The 21890-nt window shown below is 42.4% G+C and overlaps 1 protein-coding gene across 1 annotated transcript in view; it reads left to right on the top strand.

The window, feature by feature from the left end:
* The window catches only part of ano8b (anoctamin 8b), a 136478-nt gene that overhangs the window by 112202 nt on the left and 2386 nt on the right, over positions 1-21890 (top strand). Inside the window, exons 14-19 of the mRNA XM_061975852.2 lie at positions 3046-3205; positions 4155-4529; positions 5100-5291; positions 5387-5518; positions 9610-9720; positions 19982-21890. The exon at positions 19982-21890 is cut by the window's right edge and continues 2386 nt beyond it. Coding sequence (XP_061831836.1) covers positions 3046-3205; positions 4155-4529; positions 5100-5291; positions 5387-5518; positions 9610-9720; positions 19982-20677 — 1666 coding nt within the window. The 3' untranslated portion in view covers positions 20678-21890. The remainder of the gene's footprint in view (positions 1-3045; positions 3206-4154; positions 4530-5099; positions 5292-5386; positions 5519-9609; positions 9721-19981) is intronic.

Raw genomic sequence — 21890 nt, 5'->3', positions numbered from 1 at the left:
ACCATAAAAAAATGTGGTTCTGTTTTTCCATTTACAGTAATATGCTGTAAAAAAAACACCATAAATTGTATGGTAAAATTATTGCAATTGGGCTCTAAAAAACAAAATAGTGGTACTGTTGTTTCATTTATAGTAATATGGTGTTAAAAACACCGTAACCATTATAGTGAAATTTTGGTGACTGAGCTGCCAGTTTTTTACCGTAAAAAAACAGTAGTACTGTTTTTCCATTTACAGTGATATGCTGTAAAATATATATATATATATATATATATATATATATATATATATATATATATATATATATATATATATATATATATTACAAGAATCAAACTCAAGGTTTGATCAAATAATATGCGTCAAAAAAGTACTTTATATTTTCTTACCAAATGTATTTGTTGCAACACAATGCAATTGCATATATTTTAAACTTTTATGTTATCTAATAATGCAACAAATATTATATTATCATACATCCCAAACATTTCTTTTGTTAAAATAAATCTACATACTTAAATATCTGTTTGACTGTACACTGCACACTGTAAAAAATGACAACAGATATTACAGAAAAGTAATGACGACTGAGCTGCCAGTTTTTAACCGTAAAATGTATGCTGTTTATTTACAGCAAATTACTGTAAATGGAATAAAAGGTACCCCTGTTTCACGGTAATATTCTGGCAACTGAGCTGCTTGTTTTTTAACTGTGAAACTGTGTTTACCGTTTTTCCATTTACATTACGACATCGAAAAAATACAACCCTAGATTTTACTATCAACAAAAAATGGTAGATCAGTTGCCAGAATGTAACCCTAAGAAACAGTGGTACTGTTTTTCCACTTACACTAATATGCCGTAAAAACGCGAGATTTTACAGTAAAATTCTGGCAACTGTGTTGCCAGTTTCTTAATGTAAAATTTACAGCAAATTATTGTAAAGAGTGTCCGCCCTGAGATCGGTAGGTTGTGAGTTCAAACCCCGGCCGAGTCATACCTAAGACTATAAAAATGGGACCCATTACCTCCCTGTTTGACACTCAGCATCAAGGGTTGGAATTGGGGGTTAAATCACCAAAAATGATTCCCGGGCGCGGCCACCGCTGCTGCTCACTGCTCCCCTCACCTCCCAGGGGGTGATCAAGGGTGATGGGTCAAATGCAGAGAATAATTTCGCCACACCTAGTGTGTGTGACAATCATTGGTACTTTAACTTTAACTTTAAAACAATACCATTGTTTTCCAATAAAATGTTGGTAACTGAGCTGCCCGTTTTTTTCCACTGTAAAAAGGCTGTGGTACCATTTTTCCATTCACAGTAATCTGCTGTAAAAACCAGCATACATTTTACGATATTAAACTGGCAGCTCAGCTACCAAAATGTTACCTTAAAAACAGTTGTACTGTTTTTCTATTGACACTAATATGCTACAAAAACCACTGCAGATTTTACAGTAATATTCTGGCAACTGAGCTGCTATTATTTACTGCAAAAAAACAAACATTGGTGCTCTTTCCATTTACAGTAATATGCTGTAAGAACAATACCATAGATTTTACAGTACAATTCAGGCGACTAAGCTGCCAGTTTTTTACCGTAAAAAATAGTGGTACTGTTTTTTCTATATACCATGAATTGATTAACGTGGACCCTGACTTAAACAAGTTGAAAAACTTATCCGGGTGTTACCATTTAGTGGTCAATTGTACGGAATATGTACTGTACTGTGCAATCTACTAATAAAGTTAAAGTTAAAGTTAAAGTACCAATGATTGTCACACACACACAAGGTGTGGCGAAATTATTCTCTGCATTTGACCCATCACCCTTGATCACCCCCTGGGAGGTGAGGGGAGCAGTGGGCAGCAGCGGTGGCTGCGCCCGGGAATCATTTTGGTGATTTAACCCCCAATTCCAACCCTTGATGCTGAGTGCCAAGCAGGGAGGTAATGGGTCCCATTTTTATAGTCTTTGGTATGACTCGGCCGGGATTTGAACTCCCAACCTACCGATCTCAGGGCGGACACTCTCACCACTAGGCCACTGAGTACAAGTTTCAATCAATCAATACAGTAATATGCCATAAAAACCACTGTAAACTTTACAGTAAATATTTGGCAACTGAGCTGTTATTTTTTTACCATAAAATATACAACTTTTTTTTTTAAGTGTACTAAAAAAAAAAAAAAAGTAATAAAGTTAGAGTTAAAGTACCAATGATTGTCACACACACACTAGGTGTGGCAAAATTATTCTCTGCATTTGACCCATCACCCTTGATCACCCCCTGGGAGGTGAGGGGAGCAGTGAGCAGCAGCGGTGGCCGCGCCCGGGAATCATTTTTGGTGATTTAACCCCCAATTCCAACCCTTGACGCTGAGTGTCAAGCAGGGAGGTAATGGGTCCCATTTTTAAAGTCTTTGGTATGACTCGGCCGGGGTTTGAACTCACAACCTACCGATCTCAGGGCGGACACTCTCACCACTAGGCCACTGATTATGTAATAAGTACCGTATTTTCCACACTATAAGGCGCACCTAAAAACCTCCAATTTTCTCAAAGGTTGACAGTGCGCCTTATAATCCGGTGCGCCTTATATATGGACCAATATTTAGCATCTCGCAACTACGGGATGCATAACTACTGTAGTGTCTATTCTATGTGCCTTATAATGCGGTGCGCCTTATATATGAACAAAGTTTTAAAATAGGCCATTCATTGAAGGTGCGCCTTATAAACCGGTGCACCTTATAGTGCGGAAAATACGGTAACTGAGTAATAATATCATGAGGTGAACATACATTTTTCTATTCATATATATTCACTGTTCATTCAAGCAGGGCAGCCATAAGTGCGATGTGGCCCTCAATGAAAAGCAGTTTGACACTCCTGCATGTCATGCTGTAACAGTCGCCTAACAAATTTGCATTTTTGTAGTAAAAACTGAATGGAAATTGGGAAACGCTGCACTGACAACAACAGATTAGTACTGACAGCAATCTGACTTGAGTGTTTTATATCTGATAACGTTTGATTGCAGGGAAAGGAAGTGTCTCAATGGAGGATGTGGGGTCCTTGATGAAGAGGAGCGTGGCGAGAGGGACGAGGCTGACAGTGGGAGGTTCAGTGAAGGAGAGACCGAGGAGGAAGGTCTGATCGACTGCGGTTTGAAACTGAGGAAAGTCAGCTTCATAGAGAAGGTAAGCAGCTCTTTGTCTCTGCAAGACTTACTGTAACTCTGCGCCTTGTAACATCCATCCATCCATTTCCTACCGCTTGTCCCTTTTGGGGTCGCGGGGGGTGCTGGAGCCTATCTCAGCTGCATTCGGGCGGAAGGCGGGGTACACCCTGGACCATATTTGCCAACCTTGAGACCTCCGAATACGGGAGACGGGGGGCGGCACAATTGAGGATGGGGGCGGGGGGTTTGAGGGTTGCGGGGTTGAGGTGGGCAGGTTTTTGGCGGGGGGCGGGGTTTGGTGGTAGCGGGGGTGTATATTGTAGCGTCCCAGAAGAGTTAGGGCTGCAAGGGGTCCTGGGTATTTGTTCTGTTGTGTTTATGTTGTGTTACGGTGTGGATGTTCTCCCGAAATGTGTTTGTCATTCTTGTTTGGTGTGGGTTCACAGTGTGGCGCATATTTGTAACAGTGTTCAAGTTGTTTATACGACCACCCTCAGTGTGACCTGTATGGCTGTTGATCAAGTATGGCTTGCATTCACTTAAGTGTGTGTAAAAGCCGCAAATATTATGTGACTAGGCCGGCACGCTGTTAGTATGGAGGAAAAGCGGATGTGACGACAGGTTGTAGAGGACGTTAAAGGCAGTGCCTTTAAGGCTCGCCCCCAATATTGTTGTCCGGGTGGAAATTTGGAGAAATTCGGGAGAATGGTTGCCATGGGAGATTTTCGGGAGGGGCACTGAAATTCGGGAGTCTCCCGGGAAAATCGGGAGGGTTGGCAAGTATGCCCTGGACAAGTCGCCACCTCATCACAGGGCCAACACAGATAGACAGACAACATTCACACTCACATTCACACACTAGGGCCAATTTAGTGTTGCCAATCAACCTATCCCCAGGTGCATGTCTTTGGAGGTGGGAGGAAGCCGGAGTAACAAATAGTAGCAATAATGCTTTTGTTGCACTTCAGATGGACAGGAGGCCAGCATGCAGGGGCCAGCCCATGAACAACAGTTACACAGAGGAGGGCAGTCCGACCATGGTGGAAAAAGGACTGGACCCCACCTCTGTGTTTGAAATATGTGACGACGACACCGATAACGGCATCCATGATGTGAAGGAGGCAGGTGGGGGAACGGCATGTGCGGCCGAAGGGATCGGTTACGCCGTCGGTGCCGCTCCACCTGCATCGGGGAGCGGGTCGTTGCGACACCGCAGACGAGGAAGGAGCGCCGAGCGGGCTGAACCCAGAGCCAAGAGGGAATCGTGGATCGACCCTCCGGCGGTGAAGGAGAGCGCCGCGCTCGCTCAGGCGGAGATGGAAAGCTGCATGCAGACATATGAGGTAAAAGGACCCTGCACTGCAAAAACTGAAATCTAAGTAAGATTAAATATCTCAAATAAGGGTGATATTTGCTTATTTTCTGTCTGATAAGATAATTCTTCTCACTAAGCAGAATTTATGTTAGAGTGTTTTACTTGTTTTAAGGGTTTTGGTCCTAAATGATCTCAGTAAGATATTACAGCTTGTTGCTGAGATTTTATGACCTATATTGAGTAAAACATGCTTGAAACTAGAATAGCAACTGTTGCAAAGCTGTGTCATCAACACTCACAAGTATAAAACTACTTTTTTAAAGTAATCATTTCTTACTTCAAGCATGAAAAAAAAATCATGATGCCGAGCGCATATCATTATGTCAAGATAATGGCACTAGCATTTACTTAATTTAAGAATATTTTTCAACATATTGAGCAAAAAGGTCTTTTTTTTCATACCAAGAAAAGTGCCCTTTTCGCTGGACTAAAGTCTACTGAAGTCATCCGTGCCTTGAGGAGTTGGTTAAATTCTGAATTGTGGTCATATAAGGAAGCGGCCCTTCAAAGTGAGTAACACCTGCCAATCTTCTCTCAGGGAACCTTCCAGGACTACCAGGAAATGTTTGTCCAGTTTGGCTACGTGGTGCTTTTCTCCTCGGCCTTTCCTCTGGCTGCCATGTGCGCACTCATCAACAACATCATTGAGATACGCAGCGACGCCTTCAAGCTCTGCACGGGTCTGCAGAGGCCCTTCGGTCTCAGAGTGGAGAGTATTGGCCAGTGGCAGGTAAGAACATAAACCAGGGACCCTCAGGCTCATCTAAACCGTACTTGTGTTTTATCTTAGCAAGGTTGTTTTTCTCTCTCTCTCTCATGCTGCAGACTGCAATGGAAGCCATGGGTCTGATTGCCATCATTGTGAACTGTTACCTGATTGGCCAGTGCGGTCAGCTACAGCGCCTCTTCCCCTGGCTAAGCCCTGAGATGGCCATCATCTCCATTGTGATCCTTGAGGTACTCCAACTCTTCTCTCTTCTAAAAGCTTACAATTTTCCATGCCAAAAAAGCAAAAGGTCGCTCAAAAGTACAGTAAGGCTCTACTTTTCAAATGCGCTAATTTACATTGGATTTGCTATACACATGCTACCGATTATCATTAGCATTTTACATGGCGATTTCAACACCTCCTAATCTGGTAATGAAAACTACAACTCAGATGGCCGTTATAATCAAACAGGTGGTATGTAATACATACAATACTAGCAATATAAACATTTTACAGGACTTGACAAAAAAAACTGGCACATTCTACTTAATAGGAAATACTACACTGAGTCTAAACATTACTTGGAATTGCAACTATATGTAAAGTCAAATTTTTATAATACAGTACTTGCAAATGAGATGCAGAAGTGTAAGAAAGCAAGAATAGACAATTAACATTTGAACACACTAAAGTACAAAAAATTGGTAGCTAGCGAGCTAACAAGCTAACTATCTTACAGAGGAGAGTTGGAGCTCATTTCTTCCAGATGTCTGAAAAGCTTTCGCTTTAAATGCTCCCACATGACAGATGTACTGCCGTAAAAGCAAGGTCCGCTTTTAAACCGAGCAAGTTTTCGACATGTTGGTTTACACATTTTTCTCTTCCTTTTGCTCGGTGATTACCGGTCGCACTCGCACTCTGTGCGGAAAAACACAAGTGATGACGTCACCCACTATTTTTGACAATGAATTTGTCAGCGACAAATTTTATTACCCTTACTAATTACTCTGATCTTAAACACAAATTGAATTTCACAATGTACCGTTTTTAAAAAACAAATATGAGTCGCAACCCTGGGAGTCGTGGAGAGAGATTTGACTGTGTCTTTTCAGATTGTAATGTGTCAGGAAATCAACTGTTTATTAGTTTATAATAAACATATAAACAGTCTAAGTGTGTAAAAACAAGAGAAGTCAGACACAACAGACATAAGAGCCAAACTGTTATCTAAAAATATGGTTAATACAAATCTAAATTTTGTTTTATTCTTCTGGTTTGTGTTCCGAATTATGCAAGAAAATACCTGGATTTGCACAAATATTTCATCATTCGGCTATGTCCACAGGTATATGGACATTTTCCAAATACACCTTTCTAGTGATAAAACCATCTCCATCCGCTCTTAGTTTCGAAATATTCTCTTTCCACATAAAAACACATTAACCAAGATTAAAACCGTTCCTCATCGCCAAGACGTTGGATTTACTCGTGCATAGGTAAGTGCCGTATTTGATTGACATAACGAGCGCCATGCTGCTGTGATTGTGATGCTAATGAGAAGGATAAATTTGTTTGCAGTTGATTTCCTGCTACAAATATTAGTCTCATCTTCAATTCCTGTCTGCAGTTGTTTTTATGGTGTGACGTTCATACTTTGTCTCATTATTTAGCTATAGATGTCCCTATTGTTCAGCAATGTTTGCTGGCGATATCAAGATTCAGCATATGCTGTTGAGCCTACGAGAGATTTATTCATCTAGTTTATTAATACTGTTCAAGATATTTTCTTGATGCTAACGAATCTCACTAAAGACGCTATATTGTGCTCATCTGTGTTGAATAAAGCACTTGGCTACTAAGCTTTTAGTTTCTGTTATGAAACTCAACAACAAAAATACGGTGAATTGGACCAACAATCACAATAATTATTACTAGGATTTAACATGAAGTTTATTTGCACAACCAGGTCTTCGTTGTTCTATTTAGACATAGCAACCTCAAAACACAAACTGATGCGATCTATTGTCCTTTTATTACGTTTAGTTCTGCTCTCAAACACTACTAACATAGTAGAGAATAAGCTTGACTGCACCAGAGAAAGTTTCTCAAACAAACATTTTACAAAGTGATGGCTGCAGACACGAGCATGGTCCGATTGTATTACACAAGATGATAAAAGGGATATTTTAAGAGCCATTTCCTTTGACACACTTTCGTTTTTTTCCGTAACTTTATTACCTTTATGAACCACTTCTTCTATGAAAGCGCTTTCCTATCTCTACATTTGAACGACTGGAACACCCAAGAACAGAACAGCAATACGGCATTTTATGCTCAAACTCTACATTGCAAAAAGTCAGTGTTCAAAAACAAGAAAAAAAATTACAAAAATGAGGGATATTTTATTTGAACTAAGCAAAATTATCTACCAATAGAACAAGAAAATTTGGCTTGTCAAGACTTTCCAAAACAAGTAAAATTAGCTAACCTCAATGAACCCAAAAATACCTTAAAATAAGTATATTCTCACTAATAACAACTGTACTACTATATGAGTACGTATTTTCTATTGTTTAATTGAAAATAAAACAGCAAAGTCCATTTGGCTGTCATCTGTTTTAATTATGAGACAAAATTGTGTCAAAGTCATGATTTTTTTTTTTACATGCTTGAAATAAGAAATTATTACTTTAAAAAAGTAGTTTTATACTTGTGAGTGTTGATGACACAGCTTTGCAACAGTTGATATTCTAGTTTTAAGCATGTTTTACTCAATATAGGTCATAAAATCTCAGCAACAAGCTGTAATATCTTACTGAGATCATTTAGGACCAAAACCCTTAAAACAAGTAAAACAGTCTAACATAAAATCTGCTTAGTGAGAAGAATTATCTTATCAGACAGAAAATAAGCAAATATCACCCTTATTTGAGATATTTAATCTAACTTAGATTTCAGTTTTTGCAGTGTACTCTCACTCTCACTTGTTTTAATGCTACGCTCAAGCTGCTTGACCATCGTGTCAATTAAGCCGTGAAGAAAAAAAACGGATGTGACATCATATGCAACTCAGCAAATGTGGAATAATGTAAATGGGTCATTCTGTTTGTTGTCCACTTGATAGAACTGCAGACTGGGGTCTAAGATAGTTTTTCCTAAAATCAACTACACTGCAAAAAGTCAGTGTTCAAAAACAAGAAAAAAAAATACAAAAATGAGGGGTATTTTATTTGAACTAAGCAAAATTATCTGCCAATAGAACAAGAAAATTCGGCTTGTCAAGACTTTCCAAAACAAGTAAAATTAGCTAACCTCAAGGAACCCAAAAATACCTTAAAATAAGTATATTCTCACTAATAACAAGTGCAACTTTCTTGGTCGAAAAAAAGAGACCTTTTTGCTCAATATGTTGAAAAATATTCTTAAATTAAGTAAATGCTAGTGCCATTATCTTGACATAATGATACGCGCTCGGCATCATGATTTTTTTTTCATGCTTGAAGTAAGAAATGATTACTTTAAAAAAGTAGTTTTATACTTGTGAGTGTTGATCACACAGCTTTGCAACAGTTGATATTCTAGTTTTAAGCATGTTTTACTCAATATAGGTCATAACATCTCAGCAACCAGCTGTAATATCTTACTGAGATCATTTGGACCAAAACCCTTAAAACAAGTAAAACACTCTAACATAAAATCTGCTTCGTGAGAAGAATGATCTTATCAGACATAAAATAAGCAAATATCACCCTTATTTGAGATATTTAATCTAACTTAGATTTCACTATTTGCAGAGTACAATTACTCTCACTTGTTTTAATGCTACGCTCAAGCTGCTTGACCATCGTGTCAATTAAGCCGTGAAGAAGAAAAACGGATGTGACATCATATGCAACTCAGCAAATGTGGAATAATGTAAACGGGTCATTCTGTTTGTTGTCCACTTGATAGAACTGCAGACTGGGGTCTAAGATATTTGTCCCCAAATTCAACTACAATTTTTCCTGTAGCTAAAGAACACTTTATGGAGGAAATCAGAAAGTAGAAGAGTGCTGCAACTCTTTCCATTTGTCCTCGACTTCCCGTAACATATTTATTCAGGTTGTGGCTCAGTGAGCCCAAAGCTGTGCGTCTGCCTAAAATAAGATAAAGTAAACAGCCTGCAGCACCGCCTTGGCCTGATAGAGAAGTCTGTCTTATCTGAAGGAGAATTAAACAGCCCGGGTGTTGCACCAGAAATAGTCCAAGGAACACGCCATTAGTTTCGTTTTGTCCCACATTACTTTTGAATGATGCCTTTTTCTAATCTCACCCTCCTGTCCTACTTGTCTGCCTGCAGCACTTTGCCGTCCTCTTGAAGTACGTCATCCATGTGGCCATTCCCGACATACCCACGTGGGTCAGAGAGGAGATGGCCAAACTGGACTATCAGCGCAGGGAAGCCTTTAAGGTGAATTATGAGCTTAATCGTTTGCACTAGGGACAAAATTGCTGTGGTGCCAAGCACTTAAGTAGACTAGATGAATACTTCCTTAATTAAAACTACTACTTTATTGGACAGAGCGTAATAAGACATATCCTCCTGGGAACCAGTGTCCTCTGCAGTGGACATTTCTGTTTTGCATATATTTTTCTGTGCAACTCTTTGACAAAATAGCCATGTTATGCAGAGCCCAAATGTGCACTGACGTGGACGCTGGCTCTCATCATAAGGCACTTACCCCTAATATAAAATCTCCATTGTCAAATTTAAATTGGAGTTGAAAGCCGTTGGTGACGTTTTATTCAGACGGAAAAAAGTTATGAGTCAGCCTTTTTAATTTTTTTTTTTTTTTTTTACAAAAAGACTGCATGTAGTGTGCGAATAAAACAAGACTGAGTACAGTGAAACCTGCTTATACCGACAACCTGTTTACAGTATGTGGACCACGTGTACGAGTTTTTCACTTCCAATCAGATTCCGATATTGGAGCCTTGAGTATTGGCCAATTGCAACATTGATCTTATGTAGAGATGTAGGATAATGGCTTTTTTGCCGATATCCGATATTGTCCAACTCTTAATTATCGATTCCGATATCAACCGATACCGATATATACAGTCGTGGAATTAACACATTATTATGCCTAATTTTGTTGTGATGCCTCGCTGGATGCATTAAACAATGTAACAAGGTTTTCCAAAATAAATCAACTCAAGTTATGGAAAAAAATGCCAACATGGCACTGCCATATTTATTATTGAAGTCACAAAGTGCATTATTTTTTTTTAGCATGCCTCAAAACAGCAGCTTGGAATTTGGGACATGCTCTCCCTGAGACAGCATGAGGAGGTTGAGGTGGTGGGGGGCAGGGAGGGTAGAGGGTAGGGGGGGTGTATATTGTAGCGTCCCGGAAGAGTTAGTGCTGCAAGGGGTTCTGGGTATTTGTTCTGTTGTGTTTAAGTTGTGTTACGGTGCGGATGTTCTCCCGAAATGTGTTTGTCATTCTTGTTTGGTGTGGGTTCACAGTGTGGCGCATATTTGTAACAGTGTTAAAGTTGTTTATACGGCCACCCTCAGTGTGACCTGTATGGCTGTTGTGTGTGTGAAAAGCCGTAGATATTATGTGACAGTGCTTTTAAGGTTTATTGGCGCTCTGTACTTCTCCCTACGTCCGTGTACCACTCCGTACAGCGGCGTTTTAAAAAGTCATAAATTTTACTTTTTGAAACCGATACCGATAATTTCCGATAATACATTTTAAAGCATTTTTCAGCCGATAATATCGGCAGTCCGATATTATCGAACATCTCTAATCTTTTGCAATATTATTATCAATAAAATCATACATGCTTGTATTTTTTTGAAGATTGGTGTCTTAGAAAAGGTTTGATAAAGAGAAATTACTCAAACTGAGAATGATGGTAGGTATGAAAAACACTAACCTATTTATTATTAGCACTCTGGAATGGACTTACGCTGTTTTTAAGCTGTAGTAATTGTTTTTTAGCGACACATAGCGGTCGCAATGATTCATTAAGTTAAGCTCATGGCGCAGTAAGTTGTATGCGGACACGTTTGTTACTGGATACTTTCCAATACGCTTCTGCCTTGTAGACTTTTTATCTGTAAGTGATATGCAACTATAATTATTGTTTATGTTGACAAATGTTTTAGACTGCAATGTTTGTTTAAGGACACGTATTACGTATGTTTAGCTCGTGTGCTGTTATGTGTTTAGCTGTTGTGTAGCTGCTAGCTCCTAGTAGCCTATAGCCTACCATGTATATCGTTTTGTAAATGACTTGACTAAAATACAAGAAAAGTCCAACCTTGGGTGTTTTTTGGCTGTTCAGCTTTGCACAAGTAAACGCGCTGCAGCACTGCTTGTATCGTATCGGACATTTTAGATGCAAGCCGACTTAATACGATACAAATCTTTTTTTAACTAAGATTATTACTGGCTCAGGACACCCCTAGGTCTTATTTGTCAAAAGTGTCCGCTTAAATCGACTGCTTTTCTCACCAGAAATCTGAGGGTTATTTCTATGAAAAATCCACATGCTTATATGCACGTGTTGTAGTATTGCTAACTTCCGTCCATAAACGAGCACTGTACTACCCAGTTCACAGCTGTCAAACCTAACAAACATAAGGTTGAGTGAGGTTCACGTCATTTTATGTGGCCTGGAAATGTATGTGAAAAAGAAGCATTTTGTCATTTTTGCTAAATGTGTTTCAATTTTGACAGAAAAAAATATTTGATTTGATTTAAAAGCTATTCTAAGCTTTTTTTTGTCATTGAAACCCTTTTTTTTTAAACCAATTCTACAATAGCTGAACTTTATTATCCGCTTGTTACATTGACTTCTGATAGTAAAGTGAATTTTTCATCTGTCTGTATTTGTGTTGTCCGGCCTTTACCTTTAAGCTGATACTGAGGGCGACTGTGTTGACTAGTTTGACGCGTGCAAATGATTCAAAGACCAGTACTGTGGAAATATGTTTGGATATGACAATCCGTTTATTTTAAGCTATCAAAATGAAATCATAAAAAAACTAAACTCTGTTGACAGTAAAAAGCCGTCGTCGCAATTGTTGGATATGACTTTAAACCATAACCAACCATGCATCACTATAGCTCTTGTCTCAAAGTAGGTGTACTGTCACTACCTGTCACATCACGCCATGACTTATTTGGAGTATTTTGTTGTTTTCCTGTGTGTAGTGTTTTAGTTCTTGTCTTGCGCTCCTATTTTGGTGGCTTTTTCTCTTTTTTAGGTATTTTCCTGGAGCAGTTTCATGTCTTCCTTTGAGCGATATTTCCTGCATCTACTTTGTTTTAGCAATCAAGAATATTTCAGTTGTTTTTATCCTTCTTTGTGGGGACATTGTTGATTGACATGTCATGTTCGGATGCACATTGTGGACGCCATCTTTGCTCCACAGTAAGTCTTTGCTGTCGTCCAGCATTCTGTTTTTGTTTACTTTGTAGCCAGTTCAGTCTTAGTTTTGTTCTGCATAGCCTTCCCTAAGCTGCATTGCCTTTTCTTAGGGGCACTCACCTTTTGTTTATTTTTGGCTTAAGCATTAGACACCTTTTTACCTGCATGCTGCCTCTCCTGTTTCTGACATCTACAAAGCAATTAGCTACCTGCTCCCACCTACTGGTATGTAAGAGTATTACTCTGCCGAGCTCTCGACAGCACCGACACTCAACAACAACACATCATTTGCAGACTATAAATACTGGTTTGCAAAAAATATTTTTAACCCAATTAGGTGAAATGACATAATCTCCCACGGCACAGTGGTTGAAAAACACTGCTCTATAGAACATAACGTATGCTGACCTTGAATGGAACATTGTCACAGCAGCGAGACCTGACCACACACGGCCCGCACGGCACGGTCGAAAACTGTTTGTGTCCCCCATGCAATGCTCCCACCTGAAACCAATTAAATGAGGTTACCATGGCAACCGCACCAGAGCAACGGTCCCATCCCTGTCAACACTTCCTGGTTCTCAAGAGGAGGTGGGCGGAGCAATCTGCCGAAAAGGAAAATTCAGCATGAACAGAGGCCAGCAATCAATCAGAGAAAACTAAATAAAAACAATATAAACAAATAAGGACATTTGGCTCCAACAACTGTTGTCCCGATACCAATATTTTGGTACCGGTACCAAAATTATTTCGATACTTTTCTAAATAAAGGGGACCACAAAAAATTACATTATTGGCTTTATTTTAACCAAAAAATCTTAGGGTACATTAAACATATGTTTATTATTGCAAGTTTGTCCTTAAATAAAATAGCAAACATACGAGACAACTTGTCTTTTAGTAGTAAGTAAGCAAACAAAGGCTCCTAATTAGTATGCCGACATATGCAGTAACATATTGTGTCATTTGTCATTCTATTATTTTGTCAACATTATTAAGGACAAGTGGTAGAAAATTAATTATTAATCTACTTGTTCATTTATTGTTAATAAATGTGGAAATACTGTCAAAGCGCTTTGAGTACCTTGAAGGTAGAAAAGCGCTATACAAGTATAACCCATTTATCATTGTTATTTATCTGCTTACTTTCTCTTTTAACATGTTCGATCTATACTTCTGTTAAAATGTAATAATCACTTATTCTTCTGTTGTTTGGATACTTTACATTAGTTTTGGATGATACCACAAATTTGGGTATCAATTTGATACCAAGTAGTTACAGGATCATACATTGGTCATATTCAAAGTCATCATGTAACCAGGGACATATTTCCTGAGTTTATAAACATAATATACATTTAAAAAAACGAAAGAAGATTTTGTGATGCTAAAAAATATTGACGTAATCATAGTAGTATCGACTAGATACGCTCCTGTACTTGGTATCATTACAGTGGATGTCAGGTGTAGATCCTCCAATGGCGTTTGTTTATATTTTGACGCCGGTGAGCTACGGTGTGTAGTGAAGCATGTTTAGCTATTCCTCGTCCTGCAGGGATGATACTTGTAAGAAACGTACTTTATTTGTCGCCATGGAGGCGAGGATTAGTGATTTAGAAGTAGATAAAACACTGCTGACCACGGCTGGACTTTAGCCGCTAACTAGCTACTCATGTCTTAAAGCACCTGAGGGCGTTTTAGTGTTATAACTTCACCTTTATCTTTAGTTTTTAAGCCAAAATGCGTCCGTTCTCCTTTTTCGGTCTACACACTGTGTCTGCTTGTAAGTACTCCGTGTGTGTGCGCTGCGGAACATGCTCGCCTGCTTGTAAACCAGCAATGTCACGACGTGACGACGACGGTGGCTCAGGGGGCTGGGGGACCGGTACTTTTCAGAGGTGGTATAGTACCGAATATGATTCATTAGTGTCGCGGTACTATACTAATACCGGTATACCGTACAACCCTAGTTTGTATGTATTCAATATGATAAAAAGTACATGAAAAGGGCAATTTTGTATTAAATTCATGTGGCGATTATTCATGTTTATTAGGGCTGCGAATCTTTGGGTGTCCCACGATTTGATTCAATATCGATTCTTGGGGTCACGATTCAATTCAAAATCGATTTTTTTCGATTCAACACGATTCTCGATTCAAAAACGATATTTTCCCGATTCAAAAGGATTCTCTATTAATTCAATACATAGGATTTCAGCAGGATCTACCCCAGTCTGCGGACAGCCATACCAAAGACTATAAAAATGAGACCCATTACCTCCCTGCTTGGCACTCAGCATCAAGGGTTGGAATTGGGGGTTAAATCACCAAAAATTATTCCCGGGCACGGCCGCCGCTGCTGCCCACTGCTCCCCTCACCTCCCAGGGGGTGATCAAGGGTGATGGGTCAAATGCAGAGAATAATTTCGCCACACCTAGTGTGTGTGTGACAATCATTGGTACTTTAACTTTAACTTAACATGCAAGCAGAGTAGTAGATTTTTGTAAAAAGCTTTTATAATTGTAAAGGACGATGTTTTATCAACTGATTGCAATAATGTAAATTTGTTTTAACTATTAAATGAACCAAAAATATGACTTATTTTATCTTTGTGAAAATATTGGACACAGTGTGTTGTCAAGTTTATGAGATGCGATGCTAGTGTAAGCCACTGTGACACTATTGTTCTTTTTTTTTTTTTTTTTTATAAATGTCTAATGATAATGTCAATGAGGGATTTTTAATCACTGCTATGTTGAAATTGTAACTAATATTGATACTGTTGTTGATAATATTCATTTTTGTTTCACTACTTTTGGTTTGTTCTGTGTCGTGTGTGTGTCTCCTCTCAATTGCTCTGTTTATGTCAGGCTTGGTAAAAAGGATAGGACTCAGATGCAGAGTAGGGAACTTTGACAGGCTTTTATTTTGACAGCTTCCTTTCACCTCCAAAGTCAAGGAATTACAATATATATATATTAACCACTCCTCTCTGAGCTGCCACCTTAACGTGGTAGAGGAGTTTGCGTGTCCCAATGATCCTAGGAGCTATGTTGTCCGGGGGCTTTATGCCCCCTGGTAGGGTCTCCCAAGACAAACTGGTCCTAGGTGAGGGATCAGACAAAGAGCAGCTCGAAGACCTCCATGAATAATAAAAAACAAGGACCCAGATTTCCCTCGCTCGGACGCGGGTCACCGGGGCCCCCCCCCCCTCTGGAGCCAGGCCCGGAGGTGGGGCACGATGGCGAGCGCCTGGTGGCCGGGCCTGTCCCCATGGGGCCCGGCCGGGCACAGCCCGAAGAGGCAACGTGGGTCCCCCCTCCAATGGGCTCACCACCCATAGCAGGGGTCATAGAGGTCGGGTGCGATGTGAGCTGGGCGGCAGCCGAAGGCAGGGCACTTGGCGGTCCGATCCTCGGCTACAGAAGCTAGCTCTTGGGACGTGGAACGTCACCTCGCTGGGGGGGAAGGAGCCTGAGCTAGTGCGCGAAGTGGAGAAGTTCCGGCTAGATATAGTCGGACTCACTTCGACGCACAGCAAGGGCTCTGGAACCAGTTCTCTCGAGAGGGGCTGGACTCTCTTCCACTGTGGCGTTGCCGGCAGTGAGAGGCGACGGGCTGGGGTGGCAATTCTTGTTTCCCCCCGGCTCAGAGCCTGTACGTTGGAGTTCAACCCGGTGGACGAGAGGGTAGCTTCCCTCCGCCTTCGGGTGGGGGAACGGGTCCTGACTGTGGTTTGCGCTTACGCGCCAAACCGCAGTTCAGAGTACCCACCCTTTTTGGATTCACTCGAGGGAGTACTTGAGAGTGCTCCCCCGGGTGATTCCCTCGTGCCACTGGGGGACTTCAATGCTCATGTTGGCAACGACAGTGAAACCTGGAGAGGCGTGATTGGGAAGAATGGCTGCCCGGATCTGAACCCGAGCGGTGTTTTGTTATTGGACTTTTGTGCCCGACACAGATTGTCCATAACGAACACCATGTTCAAACATAAGGGTGTCCATATGTGCACTTGGCACCAGGACACCCTAGGCCGCAGTTCCATGATCGACTTTGTAGTTGTGTCATCGGATTTGCGGCCTCAAGTTTTGGACACTCGGGTGAAGAGAGGGGCGGAGCTTTCTACCGATCACCACCTGGTGGTGAGTTGGCTGCGATGGTGGGGGAGGATGCCGGACAGACCTGGCAGGCCCAAACGCATTGTGAGGGTTTGCTGGGAACGTCTGGCAGAGTCTCCTGTCAGAGAGAGTTTCAATTCCCACCTCCGGAACGACTTTGAACATGTCACGAGGGAGGTGCTGGACATTGAGTCCGAATGGACCATGTTCCGCGCCTCTATTGTCGAGGCGGCTGATTGGAGCTGTGGCCGCAAGGTAGTTGGTGCTTGTCGTGGCGGTAATCCTAGAACCCGTTTGTGGACACCGGCGGTGAGGGATGCCGTCAAGCTGAAGAAGGAGTCCTATCGGGTTCTTTTGGCTCATAGGACTCCTGAGGCAGCGGACAGGTACCGACAGGCCAAGCGGTCTGCGACTTCAGCGGTCGCAGAGGCAAAAACTCGGACATGGGAGGAGTTTGGGGAAGCCATGAAAAACGACTTCCGGACGGCTTCGAAGCAATTCTGGACCACCATCCGCCGCCTCAGGAAGGGGAAGCAGTGCAGTGTCAACACCGTGTATGGTGGGGATGGTGCTCTGCTGACCTCGACTGCGGATGTTGTGGATCGGTGGAGAGAATACTTCGAAGACCTCCTCAATCCTACCAGCACGTCTTCCTATGAGGAAGCAGGGCCTGTGGAATCTGAGGTGGGCTCTCCTATTTCTGGGGCTGAGGTTGCCGAGGTAGTTAAAAAGCTCCTCGGTGGCAAGGCCCCGGGGGTGGATGAGATCCGCCTGGAGTTCCTTAAGGCTCTGGATGTTGTGGGGCTGTCTTGGTTGACAAGACTCTGCAACATCGCGTGGACATCGGGGGCGGTACCTCTGGATTGGCAGACCGGGGTGGTGGTTCCTCTCTTTAAGAAGGGGACCGGGGGGTGTGTTCCAACTATCGTGGGATCACACTCCTCAGCCTTCCCGGTAAAGTCTATTCAGGTGTACTGGAGAGGAGGCTACGCCGGATAGTCGAACCTCGGATTCAGGAGGAACAGTGTGGTTTTCGTCCTGGTCGTGGAACTGTGGACCGGCTCTATGCTCTCGGCAGGGTCCTTGAGGGTGCATGGGAGTTTGCCCAACCAGTCTACATGTGCTTTGTGGACTTGGAGAAGGCATTCGACCGTATACCCCGGGAAGTCCTGTGGGGAGTGCTCAGAGAGTATGGGGTAACGGACTGTCTTATTGTGGCAGTTCGCTCCCTGTATAATCAGTGTCAGAGCTTGGTCCGCATTGCCGGCAGTAAGTCGGACACGTTTCCAGTGAGGGTTGGACTCCGCCAAGGCTGCCCTTTGTCACCGATTCTGTTCATAACCTTTATGGACAGAATTTCTAGGCGCAGTCAGGGCGTTGAGGGTATCTGGTTTGGTGGCTGCAGGATTAGGTCTCTGCTATTTGCAGATGATGTGGTCCTGATGGCTTCCTCCGGCCAAGATCTTCAGCTCTCACTGGATCGGTTCGCAGCCGAGTGTGAAGCGACTGGGATGGGAATCAGCACCTCCAAGTCCGAGTCCATGGTTCTCGCCCGGAAAAGGGTGGAGTGCCATCTCCGGGTTGGGGAGGAGATCTTGCCCCAAGTGGAGGAGTTCAAGTACCTCGGAGTCTTGTTCACGAGTGGGGGAAGAGTGGATCGTGAGATCGACAGGCGGATCGGTGCGGCGTCTTCAGTAATGCGGACACTGTATCGATCCGTTGTAGTGAAGAAGGAGCTGAGCCGGAAGGCAAAGCTCTCGATTTACCGGTCGATCTACGTTCCCATCCTCACCTATGGTCATGAGCTTTGGGTCATGACCGAAAGGACAAGATCACGGGTACAAGCGGCCGAAATGAGTTTCCTCCGCCGAGTGGCGGGGCTCTCCCTTAGAGATAGGGTGAGAAGCTCTGTCATTCGGGGGGAGCTCAAAGTAAAGCCGTATATGCTATTAAATGTATTAACAAAAAACGCTCCAACAGGAGGAAGAAATGATAACAACAGCTATGAAAAATTCTACACTATCTAATCTAATAAAGTTGAACAAAAATTGTCACTCAAAAATTTGAGGAAAGAATAAAAAATAACTGATAACTCACCACTTCGGCTGAATAAACTAAATAACAAAAAATCACTCTGCTGAGGAGGAAGAAAGGAAAACTCAAAATAGCAACGAAGGGATTCAGGATCAAGGAACATAAGCACGAGACGAGGCGAGGTAAGGCAAGGCATTGACATGAATGCTAGAGAGCACAAATAAACGAGACAATCTGGCACAGAACAAAGGGAGGAGTGGGCTTATAAGACACATGAGGGTAATAGGGAACAGGTGAAAACAATCACGAAACAGTGATGACGTCAGACTGATGACACAAAAGGAAAAGCAAGTGACCTGAAACGAGAGGAGAGTTACTTTTCAAACTAAAACATGCAAATCACAAGACAGAAAAAAACAAGACAAGACATCCCTCACTGCGGTGTGACAGTTTATTGCAGTTCTAAGTGTTGCTGGGTCGGGTTTGGTTTTGGAATTGTATTTCATTGTTATGGTATTGCTGTGTATTGTTTTGTTGGATTGATTAATTAAAAAAATAAATAAATAAAAAAACCAAAAAAACCCCGATTTTTTAAAAATGAGAATCGATTCTGAATCGCACAACGTGAGAATCGCGATTCGAATTCGAATCGATTTTTTCCCACACCCCTAATGTTTATGGTTCCGAAATAAATAAATAATAATGATGATAAATGGGTTTTACTTGTATAGCGCTTTTCTACCTTCAAGGTACTCAAAGCGCTTTGACAGTATTACCACATTCACCCATTCACACACACATTCACACACTGATGGCGGGAGCTGCCATGCAAGGCGCTAACCATGCAGCCATCAGGAGCAAGGGGTGAAGTGTCTTGCCCAAGGACACAACGGACGTGACTAGGATGGTAGAAGGTGGGGATCGAATCCCAGGAACCAGCAACCCTCTGATTGCTGGCACGGCCACTCTACCAACTTCGCCACGCCGAAATTCCCATTGACATGAATAGGAGATCGTTTCAAAGTTTCACATTTCCTTTCATTTTCTTTTAACTGATTCAAACATTTCGGCTTCAGCATTCGCACGCAATTCCTTCATCCAGTGAAGTGATGTTGTTCCCCCGGTCTCTGCAGAAGCACGAGCGGCAGGCCCAGCAGCACTACCAGCAGCTGCAGAGGAAGAAGAGGGAGGAGGAGGAGCGGCAGAGGCAAGCGGAGCACATGGCCCGCAGGGAGAGGGACAGGGATGACGGTAAGGGCGACTCCTCCGGGGATCACCATCACGACAAAAGTCACGGCAGCAAATCGCGTCCTGCCGGTGCGGGCAGCGGCGGCGGCGGCGGCTCCGACAAGCCCAAGAGGCCCAGCTCTCTGTTGGCCAACAACAACGTGATGAAGCTGAAGCAGATCATACCGCTGCAGAGCAAGTTCTCATCAGGTGGCGGCGCCCGCTCCCCTCAGTCCCCAACTGGCGGCGAAGCAAAGCTGCCCGGCTTCCTCAGCTTTAAATTCCTCAAATCACCCGACAATAAGAAGGAGTGTGCGGCGGCCATCACCGCCAACAATGCTGCAACGACGGCATCATCTTCATCATCAGGTAGCAGCTCCCAGGAGCGTTCTCAGTCACCCAGCAAGGCCTTCAACCCTGGCAAACTGTTTAATTTCGGCAAATGTGAAGCGGGGACGCCGCCGCTCAGATGCGGGGAGGCACCATCTTCACAGACCTCAGCTTCCAGGTCCGACTTGAACGGCATTCCCGACGAGATCCCCTCACCCGGAGGGGAGGGCTCTGAGAGCCGACACGCAACCGAACTGGACCCGAAAGTTTAGTAGCTTAGAAGTAAGACCGACAAACAAAATAGGCTTTACAAGAACAACACAATCATGTCTGCAATACACAAAGAAATGCATGAGCTGCGTTTCCAATATTTTCAAGCCTTCAAAGCAAAAAGCTGTGATTTTTCATTTCTTCTACTGTGGGCAAATTGAGAACATCAGAAGGGGCTCCCAAAAGTCTGATGAAAAATGTGATTGTACTTAAAAAAAGAAAAAAAGAAAGGACCACTGAGAGTGTTTTAATCATCCCAAGTCAATATTAGAAGTGTCTTGTTTTTAACTGTGACATTTAGGGCCCCTCTTTGAATAGCAATATTAAATAATAAGTCCTTTCACCTCCTTGAAGAATCGCCGGCTTTATTTTCAAAGCAAAGGCGACATCAAACCTTTCTTATCTTTCCATCTGTGGCATTATGAGATTGATGTGAAAAGAATGTTCTAGATTAGTAAATCCTGCTGTCAGACGGGCAGGGGCGCCGAAAAGGGGGGTAAAGGAGACGGATTCTAGGGGCCCATGATGGAGGGGGGCCCAGAGAGGCCCCTAATGATGATGAAATTATAATACAGAAAAAATAATGACACTGTGTTGGGGGCCCTGTAAAGATTCTTTTCATGGGGCCCAAAATCCCTAGCGGCGCCCCTGCACACGGGTAACAAAAACAAGAAGAAACTGACTGCATGCTCAATGCAGCCTCCTTCAGGCCCTCCAGGATGTTGCGACGTCAACCCACGCAGATTATATTATTGTCTTTGATTGATTGATTGATTGATTGATTGAGACTTTTATTAGTAGAATGGTAACACCCCAATAAGTTTTTCAACTTGTTTAAGTCGGGGTCCACGTTAATCAATTCATGGTAATTCATGTCCTATTCATTTGTGGGCGGCACTCAAACACGCACATCAACTGGTTAATCCAGGGATGTCCAAAGCGCGGCCAGGGGGCCATTTGCAGCCCGCAGCTCCAGCTTTGTTGGCCCCCACTGTTTGTCAAAAAACCCCAAAAAACAATAAAAATCTATAAAAAAGAGCAAAAAGATGTAATGTAATGAGAAAAAAGCTGAGACAAAATTTAAAAAGTGCTGCTCTAGTGGCCTAGTGGTTAGAGTGTCCGCCCTGAGATCAGTAGGTTGTGAGTTCAAACCCCGGCCGAGTCATACCAAAGACTATAAAAATGGGACCCATTACCTCCCTGTGTGGCACTCAG

The sequence above is a fragment of the Nerophis lumbriciformis genome, linkage group LG14 (genome assembly GCF_033978685.3).
Source record: "Nerophis lumbriciformis linkage group LG14, RoL_Nlum_v2.1, whole genome shotgun sequence".
Lineage (NCBI taxonomy): Eukaryota > Metazoa > Chordata > Actinopteri > Syngnathiformes > Syngnathidae > Nerophis > Nerophis lumbriciformis.
The sequence above is the reverse complement of the archived record's forward strand: the minus strand, read 5'-3'. Positions and strand labels throughout refer to the sequence as shown.